Below are 26,848 nucleotides of genomic sequence, written 5' to 3' on the forward strand. Positions count from 1 at the left end.
AGCACGCTAGGTTCTTGTGAGAAAACTATAATATTGGACGTGATATGCCGAACCATATTTTTCATAATGCCAACACTGCAAAATACAATGAACGGCTGATTTTTCAGTGAAGCTTGAAAATTTGGACGTTTTCGTGGCACCTCTACAAATCCCGTAGTCAATGCGAAATTTTGGATGGTGAAATTTTTGAAAAGCAAATCTTGTGGAATTTTCGCATCGTTGCAGATCTGAATCTACTGTAACTGAACAACGAAAGCTGCGATGATCATCCTGCACACTAAAACAAGCGCTTTCCCGAATACATGTATTGTGAAGAGCCAGCACGGCTCTTCTGGAGCAAAGCCGAGGAAGACAAAAAGGAGAATAGATGAAGATGACGATGCGTTCTTCGCTGCTGCATCAGATATACATTCCTTGCACTCTACATTACAATCATATTTAGCAACATAGAAGTTTGGTTTCAACAGATTCAAATGACTCGAAATGTTAGCAAAAGTTCGGGGACTGTTTTTTTTTTGTATTCTCCACTTGACATTTCCCTTCAATATCGCCAAGAGGTGATACCACGAAATGACTGTGTTAAATAATTAGAAGTGCTTTATGATGAAAATCTGAATTGGCAAAACCACATTGAACATAAGAAATCTACGACAACTCGTGCTATTGGAACGATTCGGAAACTTCGTCGACACTCCACTAGCTTATACGCAAGGGCCGTGTAAATATTTTTACTGTATGTATGTTCGCCCGATTATAGAATTTGGTTGCGCTTTAGATTCTCGGGGCCATCATATAAGATTAATCTCTTCGTTATCTTAGAACGAGAGGCCCTTCGTACTTTTGCGGTAGTTCCAAAATTTACTGCGAACAGTGTGTTTTATCAAAAAGCTGGAACCTCCACCCTAGTTTGTAGATTTCGCAAGCTTACCATTAGAGCCTAATTAAAATTTTACGCTTCTTCAATTAGTTGTTCAGAGTTTCTATTCATTTCCTAACCAAGAAGAATTTTGAATAAACCATGGTCTAGAGCACATAGACCTCAAATTTTGCTTGTTCAAGATCAACTAGAACCTTTAAACGTCAACATACGCAGTATTTTTAAAATGACTCGATGGCGAAAACGAAAATTGGTTTTGATTATATATTCTCTTCCAATGCCAAACTTTTACCCAACAGATATCAATAAGGCTTATTAGAAGACTATCAACTTCAATTGGGAATTGTTAATGTTATTGCTACTGAGGCATCCTTGTGTGAAGAGCAAGCGGGGGGGGGGGGTAGGCATCTTCTCAGAGACATTGTCTTGGTCAGTCTCAGTAGGTCTCCCAGATTACACTCCTATATTTGAAGCAGAAATTTTAGCAAATATTTTGGGTCTAAGAAAATTTTCAGTGAATGATATGACAGTTGTTATTGTTACTGATTCATTTTCCATATGTTGATTCATAGTCGCAGCTTCTTCATTCAAGCCCCGCCGCGGTGGTCTAGTGGCTAAGGTACTCGGCTGCTGACCCGCAGGGCGCGGGTTCGAATCCCGGCTGCGGCGGCTGCATTTCCGATGGAGGCGGAAATGTTGTAGGCCCGTGTACTCAGATTTGGGTGCACGTTAAAGAACCCCAGGTGGTCTAAATTTCCGGAGCCCTCCACTACGGCGTCTCTCATAATCATATAGTGGTTTTGGGACGTTAAACCCCACATATCAAGCTTCTTCATTCAAGTATTTCCCTAGGAATGCTTTCGCTGCTTTAGTCCCAAAACATTTAGGTACAGTGCGATTGGTGTGAGTGCCTGGTCACTGAGACATATATATAAATAAAATGGCTGACACTCTCGTGCGTAGGTTTCTAGATGGTCCTGTAATGTCCATTGTACCTGATACCAGTTTTGTCACTGAATCTCGATTTTGTAAATATCCTTCACCCCAGGATTCTATGAAAACTAGATTACCAGTTAAATAATACGATAATCTTTTTTTTGCTTGAAATAACAAATAGGGCCCCTTTCACAAATTGTAAGTGTGCATCACAAAATTTTGATGCCGAATTCCGGTTCTTAATTTCTATTTATACAGGTCTGTTCCGGTGCCATCTCCCCTTTGTTTTTACTGTCAAGAGCCATCGATCTTTTTTTTTGCTATCTGCCGATGTTTCACAAGCGACGTGAAGAAACATTTAGAAACTATATTCAGGAAATAAAACATTACCCTTAATTCTGAAAATAAATTTTCCCTTGGGGCTTCTTGTTTGGGCCACAGCAGCAGGAGCGTCTGCGTAACAGTAAGTGTATTTCTGAGAGACACAAGAAGGATTCCTTGTTAAGTTTCCTTTTTGCCCTTTTTTACGTAATGAAATTAAAGTTCTTTAAAATTACCATTCATTGTTTTCTTTTAATAATTAGATAGTTACTTACTTTATTCATAAGTCACCTTATAATTATCCACTCCTATATTTTCTAGATGGCTCAATAATTATTTTTTCTTCTTCGAAATTTCACAACTCGTTTTCCCCATTACAATAACCACCAGGTAAATGACCAATCCCCAATAGTGGGTACGAGCAAAAGCATATAGGAACAAGCAACCAAGGAAGCTTGCCCAACGAACGGGTGTTCGCTCTCCGAGTCTGTCCGTCACTATGGCGCACCTCAACGACTGATCCTAGCGGCTGATACCCCCTGTACCTCGTGCCTCGTGGGTTGTTGGCAGCGCGGGTCTCTCCATCATAGCAACGCCGTCCACGCTTCCTCGACCATGGACTACACCACCCGATCGCTGCCACAGCTACCCACTGCATCAACTTCGGGCGGCGCCAATGCCTTTTCGGAGACGCAGGGGTCCGATGGACCTCTGTTCTACTACCTGCAACCGCACACAGTGCTACGCAGCGGCCGCACAATTCGACGTTCCGCTGCTTCCCCTATAGCTGCTTCAACTCAGGTCTACGACTCCACTGCCTTGCAGATGGACGCTACCTCATTCCTAAGGGACGCTGTTCTAGCTCCCTTGGACTTCATTTCGCATACCGCAGCCCAAGCACCCTCCACATCGACGCCAAAGGCCTCCAAGCCCCACTGCGAATGCGGCTTCCAGCATGTTCACCGTGATTATGGAAACAATGTCTACTTCGATGAAGTCCTTTCAAGACAACACTGCATGCATCACATGAGTCCTGGCACGTACAGCACTGCCTCCACCATCACTTGCCGAACCTTTTGAAGTTCGAGGATTCCAAGGCAACCCCGTGCTTTGGCTGCACACCATTGATGCCTTAGCCCATCACTATTCTTGTCCTGAGGACTTCAAATGTCGCTTGCGGTGAGCCGACTACGTGATTCAGCCAAAGTCTAGCATCGTTACGATGGCACTAACTACAGCACTTGGTCCGTATGGCGTGCAGCCCTGGTTAGTGCCTTTCGGCCGCTCTCGTCCACGTACGGCGATCAGTTCATCACGTCGGCAAAGTCACGATGAAGATGTCACTAACTACATCTATGAGAAGCTCCAGTTCTAGAGCTTCTCATAGATCTACTGTCGACTACGTACTGCGCAGCAGTACGTTGTCGACGGATTGTGGGATGCCACTCATGCGGCCATCATGTCCACTCAGGTGGCGGAAATTGCGCCGACCGTCTTCATTCACTAGGCGGGCCGAACTTCAGCAGAGTACTCGACGGCGCCTCACTTCCGGCATGCGCAACAGGCTGGACATTTTCCAACCACGTCGACGAGGATGCTTCTCCCGCGGACGTCTTGGGCACAACGCCAGGGAGTGCCATCAATCGTCCCTGTCCCGGATTCAACATCAAGCCTTCCAAACTCCACTCTTACCGGCTCATATCGAAGACGGCCTACACCGACGTCACGCAAGTTTCTAAGTGGACTCACCCTCCGCTTCGTAGACTTGGAGGTGTCGCTACTCCAGTGGGAATGTTTGACATGACTGTCCGAACGACAGTGGGGCCAAAATTTCTCCCAGTCATTCATGTCTTACAAGACCTGCCTGCTGACATGATTCTGGGTGCAGATTGGCAGACGGCGTCCAGATCACAATCGATCGCGGCCGTTTAGCTCCGGCCTTTGTCAATCGAGGCTACAGAGGCACCCCTTCCAACGCCGCGTGGTGAGTCGCCACCTGATCCACTTGCCTTAGATTCTGTACTGGCCCGGCCTAAAGCAATATTCGCTGACACTACAGCAGATCTCCAAGGCAATAAGACGCTGTTGCACCGAATACCAACTGACCACCACTCTCCGATATGCGTACCCTTAAAAAGATACGCTGAAAGGGAGCGCGCCGTTATCGCAAATCAAGTACACGAGATGTTCTCCGAGAGCATAAGTAGGCTTACGTCTAGTCCGTGGGCAGTGCCTGTCGTGCTCCTGCGCAAAAAAGATGGATCCTTATGGTTCTGCGTATATTTCAGGCAGCTAAACAAGTGCACGACGCCTGACTCGTACTGATTGCCTCGCATCGACGATGCTGTTGATACAGTCCACCACTGCAGATTCTTCTCGTCACTCATTTTACGCGTAGATTAGCGTCGCTAAAGAGGGTAAGTGTAAGACGGCCTTTCGCACGTCGACAGGCTTATACGAATTCCGTCGCATGCATGCTGTTTGGTCTCCCAACAGCCGTTAGCACATATCAGCGCACGATAAATTCTATATTAGGCTCACTGATGAACCAAGCCTGCGTGATTTATTTAAATTATTGTTGGCACTACCGAGGACGAACATCTGCGCAATTTAAAAAAGTGCTTGCAGACTGCGACGCAGGCTTTCGCTTAAACCGAGAAAAATGCCAGTTTGGGCCGTCTATGATAGCATACCTAGGGCATAATGTTTCCCCCCATGGTATACAGCCACTCCCAGAGCGCATCGCAGCAGTGTAGGAATATCCGACACCAGCCAGCGTGAAGCAAGTGCGATCTTTCATGGGTATGCAATCTTACTTACGGAAGCTCATTGAAATCTTCGCTTTGATTGCAGCTCCCTTGAACAATCTCCCTAAAAAGGGCGTCCTGATTGAATAGGGCGCCACGCAAGAAACCCCTTTTCGGACGACAAAACAAAAGCTCCCTGCCTACCCAGTACTGAGTCACTTCAATGATGAATTCACCACTGAAGTATACACCAACGTTAGCAAAGTCGGTCTAGGGGAAGTGCTAGTCTAGCGGGATCCTGAAGATGTTGAGCATATTGTCGCTTATACCAGCCGGAAACTCTGATACCGAGTGTCACTTGCACTGCAATGAGCTAGAATGCCTGGCAGTGGTCTGGATTATGGACGATGAATTCCGCCATCATCTCGTCGGGCGTAGGTTTACTGTCGTAATTGACAATGCTGCTTTAACCTGCATGTTTCCAAGCAACAGCTCAAGCAAAAGTTGGCTTGTGCATTATCACACACCGAGAATATGACTTCGATGTCCGTCACCACGCTGAGGTCTTTAATAACATCGCCGATGACTTGTCACACAACCCACTCATGCGTGTTGAAGAAAGCAAGAAAAGTCACATCTATTTTGCTGAAGTAGATGTGCGCAAAGCTCAAGAAGAGGACGAGGACATGGCGCCAATAATTGCATCGGCAATGGGTACGGAAACAAATTCGTTTTTTTTTTTGCGGTACGCAATGATGTGCTGTTGCGTCGTCAGCGGTACCAGGACCTCTCGGAAAAACAATACCTACTGGTCGTTCCTAAATGTTTGCACGCCGATATATGACAGGCCATTCATGAGCTGCAAGATAACTAACTGACCCCGAAGGAGGGCACATCGGACAAGGAGCCATGGTTCGTAAATTACAAGGTTTTCGTAACCGAAAATACAAAGTACTGTGCGCTTTTACGTCGCCAGTTACGAACCGTGTCAGCAGTATAAGCGGCTTTTCGGGTGCCAGCCCGGACTGTTCATACATGTTGATACATGTGATACCCGACCAGATCTTCCATATGGTGGGCATTGACTACACCGGGCCGTTCCGCACCATCACTGCTGGAAAGCGATATGTCATTGTAGTCGTAGACTATTTATCGAAGTATGTGAAAGTGGCAGCCGTGTCATCACTTGCCTCCGTTCATTTGGTCGATTTCCTGAAGTGAAGATTTGAATGGAGGCATGGCTTGCCAAAGAAATTGATATCAGACCGTGCAACGACATTTAGGAGCCGACAATCACGAAGGCACCTTTCCAAGGCGGGTGTACAGCCCCATTACGCATCTGCGTTTCATTTTCAAACAAACAGCCTTACTGAGAACACTAATCAAATTATTAAGGCATGACTCCATGAACTAATTAAGAAAAAAGAGGCCAACTGGGATATTCACCTGAGGTTGCTGGCTATGCATTCAACGCGGCGCTGCAGACGTATACTGGTGCGATACCATATGAAATCTTACATGGAAAGCTGCCCCGACTATACAAGTGGCCCTCAGCCTGGACGTTCCGGTTTTCCACACGCGCTACGACAACTGTACAGACGCCTGCCAGAAGCTCAGAGCTGCGGCGAGGAGAAGAGCCACACAAGCCTAAATAAAGCAGAAGCACTATTATGACCACCGCCGGAGGCATGCCCCTGAGAACAACATTGGAGACGAGGTGTGAGTGCAAAGGGGTGGCAGCTGCTCGGGTGGGAATTTACTCACGAAGTTCAAGGATCCCTTCACTATCACCGAACGCCTAGGGCAGAATACCTGGTTCGTTAGCTGCTTAGATTCCAGCTTTGCACTTGACCGGCGAAAAGGGAATAACTTTGCAGTGCACGCGTCTGGCTTCAAGAAACAAGTGCATCGTTTAAACTGAGCTGTTGTTTATTCTTGTTCGTCAGGTCTGCAGCGTGGCTGAGTGTGAAGAGCCAGCACGGCAACGCGGCTCGGCGGCTGGAGCAAAGTGGAGTAGGATGAAAGGGAGAATAGACGAGCTTGCCCAACGAAAGGGTGTTTGCTCTCTGTGCCTGTTCTTCACAGTGTACACATCTGTTGTTTGGGATCCCTTCACTAATACCAACATTAGCAGTGTAGAGAATGTGCAACAAAGAGGTATATGGTCAATTTTTTTCAAAATGTTCTTCGTATCACTCAACCACTGGATTGACGCCGCTTAATAACATTCCATGACAATAAAACGCAAGACTGCATGTTTACAATTTCTTTACCTGTTTTGTAGTCAGTAACTAGCTTTAAACCTTCACCCTATTTTTCATATTCTGAATTAAGACCTACCTGACGTCGTTATTCTACTTCAATGACACGTTATTTTACGAGAACAAATTTATTTAGTTGTTCTTTCTTCCCTGCCACTACAACTAATTGGAATAATTTTGTTGACTTCCGTCACACTGTTATGGTTTCAAACTATTACCTATGTATATATTTGATTTGTATGTTTTTCTGGCTTTTGATCCACATCTTGCCTTGACCTATATAAGGTCTACAGTATATAATAAAGGATGAAAGAGATAAAATATTTGTGGCTGTAGTGAATTCAAAAAGTTGAAACGTCAGCATTGCCGCATGACCGAGGCTCTCTGCGGCGAAGCATAACAAAGTATGTCATGTTGGCGTGCGATTCATGTGGTTCTGGGGTGCTCATTGCTGCTCCACTAGCGTTAAACGTCAAGATTAATTGATTGATTTGTGGGGTTTAACGTCTCAAAACCACCATATGATTATGAGAGACGCCGTAGTGGAGGGCTCCGGAAATTTTGACCACCTGGGGTTCTTTAACGTGCACCCAAATCTGAGCACACGGGCCTACAACATTTCCGCCTCCATCGGAAATGCAGCCGCCGCAGCCGGGATTCGAACCCGCGTCCTGCGGGTCAGCAGCCGAGTACCTTAGCCACTAGACCACCGCGGCGGGGATTAAACGTCAGGAAGTGCGTCGCGCAAGCACCCAGTGATTACCGTTCGTAGAGTGTGCTCTGCATCGTTTACGAAACCATCGATCACCTCAATATTCGAAGTAACACACATAGGGTTTCCCGGCACGAGTGAAACTTTGTAAAAGAGTTTTGCGGACTCCGTGTGCGACATGAGCGCCACTTTTTTCCTGCGTTTATATTGACTTCCTGCCTAATACAGCAGTTGAGACACGTGTCATCGTCTGCAGAGAGATCTGTCACATTGTTTCCCGCTTCATATGAAACGCGAGTGGCTGGAACAATCACTGGCTTGGCGAGGTGGTGCGCCCCTTAGTGCTCAGATCGGAAATCAGCCGAATGTTGCTGAAACGTTTCTTTTTTTTAATGACAATGGTCTTTCTTGGACACCTTCGACAAAAAATTTTTGCTCTGTCTGCTTGTCTGTATGTCTGTACATTTGTCTGTTTGTCTGCCCTTAACGGTAACTTAAAAGGCACCAGACGATACCGCAAACGGCCAAGCCTATCCGCTGCACCGACCAATATTGCTCAAGAATCAGCGTTCATACTTGTGCAATTGTCAATTAAAAATCAATTATTGCGCATGTCTGAGGCACCATAGCACTACGTTAATTTTCTGTATGTGTGTCTTTTACTAGAAACACCATACAGAAGTAATTCTAAAAACCGTAGCGTTTATCACGCTGTGCTGATCATGCAACGCTTGCACGAAAACGCAAGTGTCGCCAACGCTTTGATAAGGCGGCATGGTTGTGGCACCTACCCGTCACCTTGCGTTCTACACCTTGTCACCACTAAGACGGGCGCGCACGCAGCGCGCTTCGTTTTTCGAGATAACTAACTGCCAGATAGCGCTCCTGACTTGATAGCGCTCCTGACTTGAGACTTGACTTGATGTGCTCGTTTGCCTTCGCTGCACACTCGAGGCACTCCAACGCAGCGCCTCCATAATAATATTCACTGACTTTCTTGCGAAGGCCATCAAATAAATGTTTTGTTCACTCCCTCCAGACGCAATACTATCGTCTTTCGAGACGACATTTGCAGTGTAACATGCAGATATGGGGCCAATGCTTGTGATCTTTGTTTCATTATTCGAACTACTTACTAGTTATTGCTGGTAAGAATGTTATTTTAGACTTCTGAGATTTGAACCCAGATTTGAGAATTGCTATCATTGTTTTACACCTTAATTTAGGGCTTGATCTTAAACGTGATCACGTCTGATGAGGTCTATCGATAAATGACCATCAAGGCTCTTTAAAGTGCTACTCACTAAGACTCTGACGGGGCCATTCTGCGTGGTGGTGTGGTGATGCCTTTCAAATAAGCAGTGGAACTGCACAGAGCTATCATGGCGGCACACGGCAAACGCCCCGAAAAGGCTTAATTGTATGTAACGTGTCTGTTTTGGATGGTGATACATGATATGGAGTAGCCTCATTATTGTGACAGGGGTATATGGGGAACGGAAGACACACGCAAGGATAGCTACACAGAAAATTACAAAGTACGGGCACGTGCTCGTCATTGGGGTGGCGGGCTAGGGTTTGTTTGTTTGTTTGTAGCCTCTAATCCATGGCTCATACCCACTCCGGGGGATTGGCCAAGAGAACATATAGTGGACATGTGGACAATGACTGCACTATTGCTTACAACGAAAAATAAAGGGGGGGGGGGAGTTGTAGAGTGAAGGCAGTATGCCACAGCGTTTTTGTTCTCTTCTTCGTTTTAAAGAGTTTTGTATCAAAGATCTTTTAGCATGGGGCACAGCAGCCCAAAAATGCAAGCGATAATCTGACAGAGTAGCATTTCAATACGCGGGTCATTTCACTCTAAAAACAAAAAAAAAAACTGGATATCAAATAATGAATAATTGTTTATGCAGTATACTTCATAAACAACTATTCATTATTTGATATCCTGTTTTTGTGCTCCTCTAAGCCCCTTTGCCGTTACTATAGTAATGGCAAAGGGGCTCAGAGGAGCAAATCACGAGAACAATATGATAAGTGCTTAGGCCTATCAATGATACCATATCCTGAATGAAGTTTTGTCAGGGTACGAAAATTCGGTACATGAATAAAGGTTCAGCAGGAGGTACTGGAGCACAAAGCTGTAAGGTGACTTTGCGTAAGCTGTTGCGTCCAAGGTATTACGATACTTGAAGCAAGGCAAAGCACAAGTGAAATACAAAGAAACCCCAAAATTAGAGCCCACCACGAAGCTAGGTTCTGAGGTACCACAATGTTTAATTTCAAGTCGCCGATGCTATTGCTCATCAAAGGGACGCCGCTCCAAAAGTTGAAAGTATAGGCGTCGCAGTACCCAGTCCAACACTTTCCACTCCCAAGCCAAACTTGCGGTTCTGTTGTTTTACAGGGTGCTTGTGTGAGTATATAGGAACTGGCGACACCATCTTTGGAGGTCTCATTTTTGCTTACAGGTCGGTGGCATGGTTTCATGCGTCCTCGTGGCTCTCACGCTCTATTCACTAGCGCCGATTTTTCGGCCTCTGCCAGAGGTGGGTGATACATTACGCATTTATTGCAGTCTTCATTTGAACCAGCATTTGTCGTGCCCGCTTTACAAAAAAACTTTAGAAGAGACAGTGTTAAAGAGTTCGTTTCGCAGAAATTTCAGCGTCAGTGTCAGCGTCGGCATCGATGGCTGTGAGTGAAAAATTATCTTATTGTGCGTGACCAAAAAACGAGAAATATGCAAATTCAAATACTAAACACTTTTTTGGCTCTGAGTCAGGAAGAAAGCTAGGCCGTTTGCATGGCAAACAGGTGTTATATCACTCAGCCATGTCTCTGCTTCTAAGTAGACTTAAATTACCTTCCTGGGCTTGTATATGGGGTGCAAATAATGTTCATATTTACAATCATATGTGTACTCTATACAGGCTTCACAATACAGCATGTTATATCGCAGTATGATTGCGTAGTACAAGCGCCCACCACCATCGGGTACCAGAACGTCTGGCTATAATGGTTTCATGGTTTACATTGGCACCGCGTTACAAGAGACGAATACATAACTGCGCATATCCTCTTGAGACTACAAATTGGGTGCATAGCAAGTTTGAAAATATTTCACAGTTTTGAATATTTCAAGTTTGAAAATATTTCAATTTTATATCTGCTTGTGGTTTAAAGCACGCTACTCATTACACAGATTGTAATCGTCTCCGAAAGTGACACAAGACACTGTCAAGTTCAGTGAATACGTTGTTGTAATTCACAATTTGAGTTCCTAAAATAGCATCATAAAATAATGAGTATACACTAAGTACGCACTAAGAACAGCATATCGGTATTGCACTTAAATCTTAAAGTCGAGGCTTAAGGATCAACCCATTTTTTAGAGCTCAAATGGGGCTACCCTTAGGAACGATGTGTCTCACGCTTTGTATTCGCTACGTTTTTAAAGGCATCCGTTCATACATTCGTTCATTCATTCATTTATTCATTCATTCGTTCGTTCGTTGGTTCGTTCGTTCGTTCATTCGTTCAGTTAGTCGGATACCGCTTCGCCAAAGAGAGATTACAGCAAGGAGGCAGAGGTGCATTCAGCAAGAATTCAAAGATAAACCTTACCCTATCTTGTGTGCACTTACTTAAGACGAGTGTGAGTCGAGAGCAATATTTCATGAAATCCAAGGCATTCGATAGCGGACTTCAGTGTCTTTGAGCGTATCTATCTATCTATCTATCTATCTATCTATCTATCTATCTATCTATCTATCTATCTATCTATCTATCTATCTATCTATCTATCTATCTATCTATCTATCTATCTATCTATCTATCAATTTAGCCGCTTACGTTTGGGTGCTCTCGTGGTCACCCCCTTAGCTTGGCGTGAACCAAAATTAGCATGGAAGGATAAGATGGTTTTACGAATATGACGCACTGGTTATTACGTGCGTAATGTCACAACCCCATAGCATATGTCGTAAACAGTTTCCGCCAGAGAGTGGCACATACCCACCGGTGGGCATGTGCCGCTGGTATGCGCGTATGTGCCACACGTGATTGACACTCAGTATCTACCCAGGAACGACGAGAACACACATGGGCAATTTTAGCGCGTGAGTGTTAAGAAATACCCTACATCGGCAGCGTCGACCTCACGAATGCAAATAATAAATGCCAGGGTTCCAGCTGGAATCAACACCGAGAATTCGGCATGGCAGTTAAGCATTTTATCACACAGCTATGCCAGGTCTCGGAACTACTTTTCAAATAGACGCTAATTTTCGTGAAACATCAGTAGTGGTTGCAGTGCTGCCTACCCATTTTTTATAAACATTGCATGATTTCTTTTTTGATACAACCGTCACGTCAGGTTAACGTCAATTGTGGTTAGTTGCCAAGCGCTGAAGTTGATTTATGTAGCAGTGTCCAGGGCCAGCATCCTCGCGAGCGTCAGCGATTCATATCAGATTATGGTGTTGCTAATATGCATGTTCCAGTTGGCATCGTTCTGCAAGTGGAAACAACTGGTTATATAAACATCTGCAACTCTTCTACATATGTCTGTGCGTGCAAGATTTGTACTTATATTTGAAATCGTTTCATGGCGTGTCGGTAAATAAAACATTGGAACATGGTCACCTTTCCTTTGCATGCTTCGCATAACGTCGATTCCAAGGTACGTGGGATGCGCTGATTTTTTTATTATCATATGATGTATTGATCCAGTTGATCTCGCTATAGTCTTCACTTTCTTTCGCACTGCTTCTGTCATCAAAACAACGATAACGACGTCGCTACGTCTTGAAATGCGAGTGCGACACTCAAACAGGGAGAGCTAAGACACGACCTTGTTTCTGAGAGTGAGTAATTTGTATATTCTGCCACGTGTTCATTGACAAAGACAAAAAGTCCTTGTATTGGTAATATTATGAATTTTCGTAAATTGCGGTATTGTCATGCAGTGATTTCTCTCTTTGCTCTTGCTGGAATAGCTGAAGTTTACACTTTTTGTTTTTACGTTCCGTAATATTTATATTCTTACGTTATTTGGTGTACAGTCAGATTCTGAGGCTTTATTTCTGCTGAAATACGCCAAGAAATGTGCATGGTATAAATAAATAAAAATACACAGAGAATAATTCACAGCATAAAAAAGTTTGTTTGAGTGTAGAATGAAAAAGACAGACGAAAATTGAGGGACCCTTGTCAATTAGCCTTTAAAAGTTTAACGCTATAGCGCTATTTTGTTTCTAGTACATACTTCAAACACTTAACGTTTGATATCTTTTCGAACTTGCTGGGCACCCGTTACATGACGTGGCCTTGAGGGTGCAGTTGCGAGTGTGCATTTTGTAGGGGGTGAATGACTCTACACTGTGAAGTCATTCTGATAATTGCATGTTCTCCCTGTTGTACCACGCATTGTTACGGTAATATTTCTTGTTGTATTGTGAAGCATGCGTTAAATGCAGGACGCCTGTGCTGGTAAGTCATGAAGGATAACTCCACAGTATTTGCAAGCACAGGAAGCTATTTTCCCTGCATGCCCAAGCAGAAGTGTGACTGTGCGTTGCAACTTCTGCTTGCTACGCAAACGACATGGCTTCGATACGCAGTCAGACCCATAATGTTTCATTATTTATTTTGTTTGTAACTTTTTTCAATTTCTCAGTTCCGCAAACATGCAGAAAGTTTCGGTCACGCAAAGATGGTGATTTTTCGTTCACATGCGACGATGCCGAAGTTGACGCCAGAATTTCTGCACAATAAGTTCACAATTCACACAAAACACATCAAGCTCAAAATTCACTATACCTAGTGGGAAAACTAGAAAAGTTCTTCAAATAGAATTGAAAATATGCATAAATGGTATACCGGCTGGTATGCTTCTTTAAATAGAATGTGTGTACCAAGAATAAATGAACAACAAACAAAACAATAATGACAACGGTACATCGTAACAAATGTATGACAGGTCATTATACAAAAATAATAAATGCATATCTTTAATTGATTATTGATATTAAGAGTTCTAACGTACCAAATCTATGACACGATTATGATAGACGACAGTGTGAAAGACTCTGGAAATTTCAACCACTTGGTGTTTTTAACGTGCACCTAAGTATGAGCATACGGGCTTACGGCATTTTTGCCTCCATGGAATATACAGCCGCCGCAGCCTGGATTCGATCCCGTGACCTGCGGTTCTGCAGCCGAGTATCTTAGCCAAACACATATTTATACACAATATAGTAAGTGACAAATATTACAATTGCACAACGTGAAAGGGAGCGGGTTAATTATCAATAGCCTGTTAGTAGTTTCTTCAAGACGTTTATACTAACATCAAAGTTCAAATTTCCATGCAATCTACTAAGAACAGGCATAACGTCGCCACGCCTATTTTTGACTACACCGCGATAATATCTCTGAGAGTAATGCAAGGGCAGTTCCAACTGCCGACTACAGCCAGCAATACAAGCCCTATTTTCAGTTGCATGCCCTGCATATGAACAATTTGACTGCTTTCTTTTGTTTGTTGCAGTGCGTCCTAGGCGTGGTAATTATTGTAGCCCTCCTTCCAACGTTGACCAGTCTGCGAAATTTGCCGAAACTTTGGGTCTTCAACCGCTTTGATTTTGTAAGTGACGTTTGTTTCTGCTGTCTATATGCATGGATTCTGTTATAGGTGAAAGGGGACGACGAACAATTCTTAATAATAACATAGCGCGTCAAAACTGAGAAAAGTGACAAAGAAATGGGCCAAAAGGAGTGCTAAACAACTGGGGGAAAGTTTAACTGAGTTCTATCCGGTAGCATTGTGAAAATGTGACCTTATACTATTCTGCTACATAAATTAGGTAATATTAAATGTTAGAATGAGGCAAGGCTGGGCACATTGATTAAACTCAAGTTAGTTCATTGCACACTAGAAGCCCTTTTGACATCTATCTATCTATTTATCTATCTATCTATCCATCTATCTATATATCTAGCCGCATATGTTTGAACGCTCACTTGGTCACCCCCTCAACTTGGCGAGAACCAAAATTAGCATGGGAGGTTAAGATGATTTGATGAACATGGCGCGCTGGTCAAGACATGCATAATGTCACAATACCGTCGTCTACGTTGTGCAACACTTCTCGCCAGACAGTGGCACATACCCGGGGGCTGGTATGTGCCAGTGGTATGCGGGCACGTGCACAGGTGATTGACACTTAGTATCTACCAGGGAATGACGAGAAAAGACATGGGCGATTTCAACGCGTGGGCGTTACGAAATACCTGACATCAGTGGCGTTGACCCGACGAAGGCAAAGAATAAATGTAAAAGTCCCAGTAACAACCGAACCCCAACATTCTTCGTGGCAATCGAGCATTCTAACCTAGAGCCACGCCAGGTTTCAGCACTATTTTTCCAATAGACCCTAATGTTCGTGAAACGTCCATTGTGGTTGCATTGCTGGCTACCCAATTTCTTAAACATTACATACATACTCCTATAATACAGCTGTCACGTCGGGTCATCGTCAATTGTAGTTAAGTGCCATGCGCTGAAGTTGATATATGTAGCAGTGTCTAGGGCAACCATCCTTGCGAACCCTAGCGCTTTATAACAGTTCATTGCTTGTGGTGTTGCTAGTACTCATGTTCTCGTTCGCAAGTTGCACAAGTGTGAACAATTGGTTATATAAACATCTACAGCTGTTCAACATATGTGTGTTCGTGCAGTATTTCTACATTCATGTAGGGCAATTTGATAACGTATAAATCAATCAAGAAATTCCAACACGCTTGCCTTCCTAAAGCATGCTTCACATAACGTCGTTACGCAATGTACGTGAGATCTGCGAATCTTTTTCATTGGACCAGCATTTACTTTATGCGCTATGAAGAATTGGCACTATTGTTGATGACAGATGCCACAAGTTATATGCGCCTTCCACTGATTGTTTATTATTGATTGTTATGATTGTTTATGATTCATATAAATTGTGAAGTAAATAATAAAGTAACGAATCAACAAATAAGTGATAAACGATAACTTGTTTTCGATCTAGTATTAGGGGGAAGATACGTCGGGCATATTTAATCTCGTAATCACCACTGCTGTAACATTCATGGAGAGTTCGTCATGACTGTAGTCCCCTCCGTCACTGTAAACTGTTAACTGCTTTTAGGGGCGAAGCTTTTTAAAGCGGAACCCATTCGTCCTTCGTAGTAGTGGTAGTAGTCTTGGTCTGTAACCAGTTTTAGATTTCAACCTCAAAGGTGGTGCCGGTGGGACATTTCTTCTGTTCGTTGTTAAAAAATAAAAAAATCGCAGCGTGCACGTTAACTAAAAGCCGAATTCTCCTGTTTTTCATTACCTCTTAGCAGCCATTTGACTGCACATTGACCACTATCTGACAAAAAAGGGTTGCTACGTTTTACTCGCTGAGTGTAGCTTTCTTGGTTTTAGAAAGGTTTAGTGAGGATTGGGCCGCAGTGCCATGAATACACTGAACTAGTATATACCTTGAACTCAAGGTTGTTAAAAGTGGGAAGTAGGCACGATGCACAAGCCTTAAGAAAGTGTGCGTGTACCTCCTCTCGTTCAGTCCTTGAAAGGTCCGCTGGATGACGGTGCTTATATATGAGAAAAATATGGTGAAAAGATGCGAGATGGTTGTACTTGGAGTGTTGAATAGGTGGACGAACGGACACACAGACAGATGCATAGACGGACACACGGATGGCTGCACGGACGGATGGACGCATGAATGGACGCAGGAGCGGATGCATGGACGAAGGCAGGGATGGACGCACAAATGGACGTGCGGACGCACGAACAGACGCCTGCACGGACGGGTGGATAGACACACGGGCTGCCACACATACGCACGCATGGACGGACAAATGCTTCGCCCCACTCTCCATCATTCACTCCGTTGATATGCCGCCATCTTTTTTTCCTCCTCGACAGAACCTTTTTCCTCCATGTCCTCTTAATATTTACTGGTGAGACTGTGCGCCTCTCGCGTTTGCTTTTAACGTGTGTTCGCTCTAGTTCATGTACTTGTAACAGCCGCGCAGCTTTTTATCCAGCCATACACCAACTAGCCCATACTGCAGAGGTATTGTGCGGTGATTATAACTGCATTTTATAACAGTAGTCATGTCCTGCATGAAGTCACACACCAGTTACTACCTTAGTTGGTCAGGGTATGTTTATGAAGGTCCAGTAAACAGGGTCTGTCTTTTTTCACTTCTCTAATGGGCTCGCGAAGCAGCAGAGAGACGTGGTCTTTCGGTTCCGACGTGAGTGCGTCCCGCTACTTCTAAAACACGTTCCAAGAAACATCATGAATTCAATCCATCCATCAATCGCCCAAAACTTGCTCATCAATTCGTATAGACAAACAACCCCGGCGACCACAATTTGTGAATAGTACAGCGCTGCGCACTATGTGGACGCTCAATGTCGTAAAATTGGCAGAACCCACTGCGAAATGATGATGTGCGAAGTGCGACTGAGGAAGGCTGATATGTCACTTTAAAACCAGCACAATACTACGAGGCGGTTGTAAGTCATGCCGCACATCCTTCCCAAGGTATGGTTATAGTGTTTTGTTGTGTCAATTGCCTTCGTTGTCTATTCACGTCACGTGATACCAAATTTGGCATATGTGGAGATAGCGCAACGGCCGTGAGCGCAACATGAGCGTATAACGTGTAGTCATGTTTTGAATGACACGCATGTCATGATTCATTATCGGACGTGTTATTTGTCTTTGTCGTCTTTCACGTCACGTGCTAACAAAATTGGTATATGTGAAGCTAGCGAAACGGCCACGAGCGCGCCTTAGGCGTAGCGTGCAGTCACGTTTTACATGACACGCATATTATAAATATTGTGTCTATACGCGTCATTTACCTTCGTCAACCATTCATTGTCCCGTAATACCAAATTTAGTAAATGTCAAGCTAGCGAAACGACCGCGACCGCAACTTGAGCACGGCGTGTAGTCATGACCTACATGAACTGCATGTTATGGTTTTCACGTTAGGGTCTGTCACTTATGTTCGCCATGCAGTCATATCATACCATACCATACCATACCATACCATACCGATATGTCTTATGAACGAAACCACCGCAAGAAAAGGAAGACCAAGAAAAGTAAATCATGACCGTCATGACCAACACGTCATGGTTTTCATGTTATAAAAAGTGATGTATGCCCGCCATACGGTCATCTTATGCCATACCAATTTTGGTACTGGTACCATTGCCGAAATGGCCAGAGAGCTCAAGGTCCTAGGTGGCTAGATAGATAGATAGATAGATAGATAGATAGATAGATAGATAGATAGATAGATAGATAGATAGATAGATAGATAGATAGATAGATAGATAGATAGATAGATAGATAGATAGATAGATAGATAGATAGATAGATAGATAGATAGATAGATAGATAGATAGATAGATAGATAGATATGTTCAAAGTCGTGGAAGTTTCCTTAGAAACACTTCGCACTTGAAAACAATACGCGGGACTCCCTCCGGAGCCTTTTCACGACTCAAGTGATGCAAAGTGATGTAATGTTACCAATGAGCAATATTACACCAACTTCGTTGATTGTTACTCTACACTTTGAGATGGCTCATTTGCTCAATAAAGATATAGTTTGGGCCGCGCAGTTACCACGCTTTTTCACCGCTCCACTAGCGTACCCTTTATTCTGTGCCCTAGCGCCACGCGGACACAATAGACGCATGGAGATAAGCCTTGTAAGTGATAAGTGGTTCTTAAAAGAGAAAAAAGAAGATAAAAATGATCCCCGTAACTGCCTGCGTCATTGTACGGCACTTCAACAGTAGATCACGAGGGATGTGGGTATTGAGGGATTAAAAGGAATAGGGAAGATTGTTATTATTTTAAAAATGATCGTGTAGAACGGAAGCAGAATGATAAACAAACTGTCTTTAGCTCCCTTGATGGTGTCACCCTTCGCACAACAACTCAGCATAGATAATAAGGGGTGTAAATATTATCCGACCTTAAATGGATTGCGCATGTCCAACAGGTGACAAAAAAAAACGCAATGAACAAGTCGTTTTTACTAAAACGGACGCTAGGTCATGGTATTAACAATATGAAGCACTTATCTTACATTAAGTTTATATGACCAAGGTTGGAATACGCGAATGTAATGTGGTTTCTTTCAAGAAACGCTCACAAAGCTATGCTTGAGAACGCACAGCGCAACACAGTAAGATTTCTCTTTAACCACTTTCAGCGAACAGTGCACTGAGCGTGCTTGTGCACAGAGCAGAGTTGCCTACGCTTTAAAGGCCACTTTAAAACTATTGCCTCAATCTTCACCGTTAAAAAATAAAAAGGAATAGTGCGTCAAAAACACAACCAAATGTACGAAGAATACTTTTGTAACAACGCCTTCCATTTTTTTTTAATTTCTCCTCGCGTGATATGAGAATAGAGTGCTCTGGATTCGAGCATTGTAGCACAGCTAGCACTTCAAAAATTTTTAGAAAGTACTGAAAATCTTGTTTTGGTGTCTCCAAGTTCTGGCTAAACTACTAGAGTATTCCAGGAGAACGCATTCATACTCCACTGTTTGTTTTTTCAATGGCTTAGTTTTTTAGGCAATGTACTGTTATATCTGTGATTTTGTATATTGTATACAATGGTATATGTATTTTTCACTCCTGTATTAATCCTCGTAAAGGGTTGACAGTATTCTTCAACCTTGTTTTGTGATCGCCAATCAGGCAACAATATCAGTGCATTCCACAGTTCGAGAAAAAGCAATGAAAAATTTCCGTCGCAATGGCCTTTTTAGGGAGTAATAATTTGCATCCACCTGTCTGGTAAACCACTTCTCGAATTTCTGTGCGGTTTCATCGGAAATCATGTTCATAATTTACTACCTATTTGCATATATGCCGCTTGAATCGGCCAAGAAAACATTGCACCAATGTCTTGGAGATCAATGAAAAGCACTGGGATAACAATGTTAGGCAGTGTAAGCAGTTTTGATTTTGCTGCAAAAATTTTATCCAGGTTCTCTGGTCGCTGAGCTTCCTGGGTGTGGTTATCTTGAACGCCACATGGGGACTGCTGTTTGGTGTCCTCCTGGGCCTCGTGGTAATCTTCCTTGAGTTAAGCGGGTAAGACATTCTCCTTGAACTGAATTTTCTTGTAACGAAAGGAAACAGCGAACACTGAGTCCTCGTCCACGTCTGAATAGTGCGCTCTTATTTCAAACAGTCATGTATCACCAACTAGCCCAATCAACCATACTGGCTTAGTCCTCATTGCGACATAAGCGCTTTCAGCTACTCGATGAATTGAGAACGAGTAAATCAAGCACAAATTAAAAACAGTAGTCTCGAAAGTGTGTCACGTTTTCTGCTACATGTCTAGTTAATTTTGGAGGATGTGAGGGAATACTTTTTTTACATGAACACTGCTTTTCAGTGACTTGTGTTTTTACAGATAATACACTAAATGTGCGTGCATAATCGGAAAGAATGAAACTGGAAATATGTTTTTGGACGGATTCTAAAGCTTGAGCTGGTGTGTTATGGGCAGTATCCCATACAGAGCTTGCATACACAAGTTTCGCACGAACTAGGGTTTCATATAAACTGACTATTGGAGTCAAAGGTACCCTTAAAGTGTCTTCGTAGATAGCCAACAGTGCAATCGGCATTGTTAGTTACCTAGGTGACATGAGTGTACTTCTAGAAGTAATGGATAAATTTTACGCCTTGATTCTTGTAGTATGAAACACTTTCTAAAACGCTATCGTAAAATGGGTAGTTGGAAACGTCAATAGAGCTAGAGTTACAAAAAATTCGCAATACCTTGCATTTATTAGCGTTTAGTCACATCTTGCATTTAGTGCACCAAAAAAGAAACATCATTAGGATCCTGTTGTAGAAATTTATTGTCAGTGTTTGCATATGCAGGTTCATAAATAACACACTCATTAGCAAATAGCTTGATTCATGATGGAATGTTAATAGGCAGCTCTTTTATGTAAACAAACAAATTAACAAGACCTAAATCTTAGTCCTGAGGCACACCAGAAGTAACCTGAGGCTCTTGTGAATTGTTATTGTTGGTGGTAACAAAGTGAGTTCTGTTAGCGAAAAATATTCCATACATGGTAATATACTGCGGTCAGTGTTTAGTTTACCTTCATTAAAACAGAGTAACGGGTAAGAAACGTTATCAATGCGTTTAGAGAAATTTAGGAATATGCAATCAATTAGTATTCCGCTGTCTAATTTAAAAAGCGTCATGGGTAAACGAAAGCAGTTGTTTTACACCACAAATGTCTACGACAACGATGTTGATTGGGAGAAAATGATCAATTTGTATATCTAAAGACTACGACATGGGAATAAATTATGTATTCTAAATACTTCCAAGATGCACAGATGAGAGATGTTGGTCTGTATTTCAAAGGGGACTGTGCATCTCTAGATTTAAATAACTGTCCTGCCCTGCCCACCTTCCAGTCACGTAGTAAATAACATGATTTAAAGGACTGGTGAAACAGTTTTTACAAAAAGTTCGCTGCATACCCACTGAGTGAATGATGATGAGGGGAGCGAAGTTTCGGAGGGTTTTATCACTAAACCGTGAATCCTTCTGTCTGTCTGTCTGTCTGTCTGTCTGTCTGTCTGTCTGTCTGTCTGTCTGTCTGTCTGTCTGTCTGTCTGTCTGTCTGTCTGTCTGTCTGTCTGTCTGTCTGTCCATCCGTCCGTCCATCCGTTTGTCTGTCCATCCATCCGTCTGCCCGTTCATCTGTCTGCATGTCTGTCCCGCACTTTAGCGCCACCTGCTAGGACATCCACAAACTTAGTGGTCCCGAACCGGTCACAGTAGAAGGACAAAGTCACGGCTTTAGAAGCTTCGCCCCTAAACAGATTCACAAAGAAACATGTACCCTGTTCAAAAACTCTTTTAGGCCGCATTGAAGCCTTTGACGCAACCGCGTTAGCGCGTCCCTATGCTCAATGGAATCACCTTCCTGACAATGTTGTGTGCATTCGTGATCACATGTCATTTAGCAATAAAATACTATTTATGACTGCGTTTCCAAAGTTATTAGTTGTTACAAGTTTCATATTATTAGTATGTATTATCTGTCACATTTAGCAACTATATACTGCACTTTAAGTGACTTCTGCTTGTTTCGTGTTTCATGATAAAAAAATTTCAGATCCCACGTACCTTAGAAATATGCGTTGTGTGAAGCATGCAGAGAGAAGGTGGCCATGTAATTGTTTATTGAGTGACACTTTATGAATTGACGTTATAAGTATTGTGGGCATTTGTACAAATGTTGCAGGGATCAATTAATGTTTACCACAATATACACAACTAAACAGACATATGTGCCCACAATATGACAAGCTGTTTGCACTTGCGCAATGATTCCAACAGCAACATGAGTATTACCAACACCAGAATCGATCACCTCATATAAAACGCTGGTGCTCACGAGGATGTTAGCCCTGGACACTACTTTATATATGAGCTTCAGTGGATAGAACCTACCTACAATTGACGTAAAGCCGACGTGATGGCTACCTGTAGTATCATAGAAGGGCATGTCTAATGTTTATAAAATTTCACAGTCCACATTTCAGCTACAATTCACATTTTACGAACTTTAGGGTCCATTAGAAAAGTAGTTACGAGACTTGGCGTGACTCTGTAGTAGAAAAAGTGCGCCATCTCTCGCTAAAGGGGACCATGAGGTGACGTGAAACAGCACGGTGCGTGCACACTGTGTTTGATCACTATGGCTCTTACAGAGCCACCTATGTAGGCCCAACTGTGCTAGCACGTGCCAGTGCGTTCTGACTAGCATACAACGTGTTGGTTCATGGTGTGTCTGCAAAGTCTCGTTCCCAACTACCTCACAAGGTTGCTCAGATATAATAAGAGAGAGAGGCCACAGCGTCTTAGCAGGACCCTTACACAGGCCCGAACACGCTATCGCTGAGTGCGTTCTGGCGGCGCTTGTGCCAGTGCAAGCCGTGCCAGACAAGCACAGGCACAGTAAAGGTGATCACGCCGCACACCGGATCTAACTCCTCCATAACATGCTTCGTATCTGCTAAATAAAAAAAGTGACTGTATATTCACGAAGTGAAATACGATGAATTAGGGTGAAGCGTCCACCCGTCCATCCGTCCATCCATCCCTCCGTCCGTCTGTCAGCCTGCCTGCTCGTCTGTCTGTCCGTCCGTGTGTTCTTGAGTTCTTCCGTCCGTCTTTCCGTGCATCCATTTGTCTGTCCGTGTATCTATCCGTCCGTCCAACCGTCCATCCGCGCACTTCATCTATAAGCCGCCGTGGCCCTGCACAACGCTTCGCCCGTGCCCAACCAACGAGGGGACGAGAGTGAGCCACCGCGGCCCTCCACGCCCACCGCTCTGGTACGTCTATGCCTCACCAACGATCCGCCGCCTACAGCGACGATCCAGGAGACTGAAAGAGGCACTCCTTCCGCGCGCCCAGGCACAACCCACGCAGCAACCAATCGGAGATATAGCAGTACAGCGTCATCTAGAATATCTTCCCTCAACTGCAGTTTGAATCTACTGAGACAGTGCCGACTATTATACTGTTCTGGAGATACTGCCATAATTTTAGATGCGAAGCATTTCTTTGCGAACTTCAGCGACTTTGAGCATATCTATCTATCTATCTATCTATCTATCTATCTATCTATCTATCTATCTATCTATCTATCTATCTATCTATCTATCTATCTATCTATCTATCTATCTATCTAGCCGTCTACAACTTTTACATCTCCTGGCTGTTTCGATAACAGTATTAATACCAAACATGGTATGGCATAATATGACTGTATGGAGAACCTATTTGACTAGTCATAACTTGAATATCGCGATATACATGTCATGAATGTCATGATTTACATTTCATAGTCTTGAAGCTCTTGTGGTGGTTTCTTTTACATGGCATGTTGCAAAACTGGTATGGTATGACATGATTGCATGGCGAACACAAGCGACTGACCCTAACTTGAAAATCATGACATGCGTGTCATGTAACAGCATGACTACATCCAACACTCATGATGCGCTCGCAGCTGTTTCGCTAACGTCACATATTCCAAATTTGCTATTACGGTACCTGAAGGGATGACGAAGGTAGTGACTGGTGCAAACATAATGATCATGATATGCGTGTCATATAACAACCTGACTACATGCCATGCTCATGATGCGCTAACGTTTTGCTAGCTTCTCTTATACCAAATTAGGTAACACAGGACGTGGATGGATGATGAAAGTATGATACCGGTGCAAACATGATAAACATGAGATGCGTGTCATGAAACATGACTACATGCTACGCTCATGATGCGCTCGCGGCCGTTTCGCTAGCTTCACATGTACCAAACTCAGTATTACGTGACGCGAACGGACGACAGAGGTAAATGACACATCCAAACATAATAATTGCGACATTCGTGTCATGAAACAACATGACTACATGCCACACTCATGATGTGCTCGCGGCCATTTCGCTAGCTTTACATATACCAAACTCGGTATTACGGTACCGAAATAGATGACGAAGGTATGTGACCGATGCAACCAAAACAATCACGACATGCGTGTCATGTGAGAGCATGACTACATGCCACAGTTAAGGCACCAATACATTTCGACGAGACGCGGTGCATGTGCTCGCCGGCGTTCATTTCAGCGCATCGCGCCGGTGTTGCCGCGCCAGACGGCGGTCCTGCCATATACTTTCAGGCGCGCGCCGCACTGAATTGTTTTGATGCATGCGCATTTCAGCGCATCCGGCGTCCCTCCGTCACGAAAAGAGGGAGACGCAGTGCTGTCTGGGTAAGTTGTCGGATTTTCATTTCGCGCCGGTTGCTGCCGCGCCCTGCCGTCAGACTATTGAGTGCTCGCGTTTTGCTAACGTAGCGTCGCTTTGCCCAGCGTGCGCTACATTGGAGTATAATGAGCCCTTCATGATGCTCTCGCGGCCGTTTTGCTAGCTCCACATAATCCCAATTCGGTGTTACGTGACGTGAATGGGTGACAAAATATATGACTGGTGCGAACATGATATTTCTGACACGCGTGCCATGTAAGAACATCACAACATACCATGCTCATAACGTGCTCGCGGCCGTTTTGCTAGCTCCACATATACTAACTAAATTTGGGATCACGTGACGTGAATTGATGACGAAGGTAAACGACGCATTCAAACATGGTAATCATGACACAAAAGTCATACAGTCATCATTTACCCCCACCTCGCAACGTTGAGTTGATTCTAAATTGACATATCAACATTTCTCATTCGTGCTTCGCATATCATCGCTTCCCACTGTACGTGGGATCTGACAAGTTTTTTTCTTCTCGTCTCTTCTCTCGGTTACGCCTTACGCAGAAGCACGTTAGACTAAGAGCAGCTTCGACCCCAAAATATGTCATTCAATTTACATTATAAGGGGCAACGTTTGGGCAAACTACGGTTACCCACACTATACCCAGAGCTTCGTCCACTTGTCATGATTCACTTCATGAAGGTTCGTGGACTATTGTGGTTTGAGTATATCGGTGACGAGCTTTTCACAGGCGTATAAATTACACTCTGGAAGCATTTTCTCTTTTTTGCACACAGCTGCTTAAAGGATTGAATAGAAAGCTGATTTATTTTTGGGCACCAAGCGTTAATGCGCACGCACCATCAAAACTAAGCGACCATCCTGTTCAATTTCAGGTATAAGGACACTTTGTTGATCTTCCATAGCAGAGTACACGATACTCTCAATTGTCGAACATTTGTTTTTAGTGCATATTTTAAACATGCTAATATTTTTTTGGATAATTCAATGTGAAAATGGTATCTCAATGTGAAAACTTTGGTATTTCAGCCACCCGGCGAAAGTTTAGGCCCATGCTCAAAGCTTGGTCCTACCTCTGCACACTGTGAATCAAAAAGAAAATATTACGTGTATTTTAGCCGCAACTCCAATACGTAGGTCTTGGGCAGTGCATCTTTTTATTTTAAAAACGCATGAATACCCAATTTGAAATTCTAAAGTGCTCTTACGCTGTGGTTACAATACCGCATGATGAACAAAAAAGTGGAATTTCGCCTATGCTTTACTATCACTTGCGTAACGATGCCAAAAGGAGCGTGAGTATTAGCAACAGCAAAAGCTATAAGCTGATATAGAGCGCTGGTGCCCGCGATGATGGTAGCGCTGGACACAGCCACGTGAATGAACTCCAGCGCACGGCGCCCAACTACAATTGAGGTTAGCCCGACGGGACGGCTGTATCAAAAGTGGGCAATTGTGGGCTTTATAAAAAAAGATGGCCAGCACTGCAGCTACAACTGACTTTTGACGAGCCTTAGTGTCTCTTTCAAAAGCAGTTCCGAGGCCTAGCATGACTTTTTGGTGGAATGCTTGACTGCCACGCAGAATATTTTGCTTCAATTCCTGCTGGCACCCTGACACTACTTTGCATTCGTCGGTTAAACGCTGCCGATGTCACGATTTTTCTTAACGCTCACGCGTTAAAGCTGTCGACGTGTTCTTGCGTCGTCTCTGGGTTGATGGCCAGTTTCAGTCCCCTGTATGGCAGTGACACATACCCGCGCACGCATGTTCATTTATTTATTTATTTATTTATTTATTTATTTATTTATTTATTTATTTATTTATTTATTTATTTATTCAAAATACCTTGCAGACCCAACAGGGCATTGTGTAAGGGGAGCATAAAAGGAATACATACATTAATTGGTACACTTTCCATACAAACAACAACATGAACTAAATGTCAATTATTATACAAGTCCTAACAGGAAAAAAATGAGAAAATAATAATAATAATTTCAAAAGGAATAGAGCGGCAATGAACATCAGGCGAGTATAC

General features: G+C 43.5%; 1 protein-coding gene across 11 annotated transcripts in view; it reads left to right on the forward strand.

Moving 5' to 3' along the window:
* LOC119165484 (solute carrier family 26 member 6-like) overlaps positions 1 to 26,848 on the forward strand; it is a 152,769-nt gene that overhangs the window by 70,107 nt on the left and 55,814 nt on the right. For 9 of the 11 annotated variants that reach the window (XR_012885809.1, XM_075872585.1, XM_075872591.1 and 6 more), the window contains 3 exons: positions 10,329 to 10,406; positions 14,414 to 14,509; positions 19,944 to 20,050. Coding sequence is in view for 10 of the 11 variants with exons in the window: in XM_075872585.1 (XP_075728700.1) it covers positions 10,329 to 10,406; positions 14,414 to 14,509; positions 19,944 to 20,050 (281 nt within the window). In the remaining variant the exon portion in view is untranslated. The remainder of the gene's footprint in view (positions 1 to 10,328; positions 10,407 to 14,413; positions 14,510 to 19,943; positions 20,051 to 26,848) is intronic. The other 2 variants (XM_075872582.1, XM_075872587.1) reach the window with 1 other exon arrangement.

The sequence above is a fragment of the Rhipicephalus microplus genome, chromosome 8 (assembly GCF_043290135.1).
Source record: "Rhipicephalus microplus isolate Deutch F79 chromosome 8, USDA_Rmic, whole genome shotgun sequence".
NCBI lineage: Eukaryota > Metazoa > Arthropoda > Arachnida > Ixodida > Ixodidae > Rhipicephalus > Rhipicephalus microplus.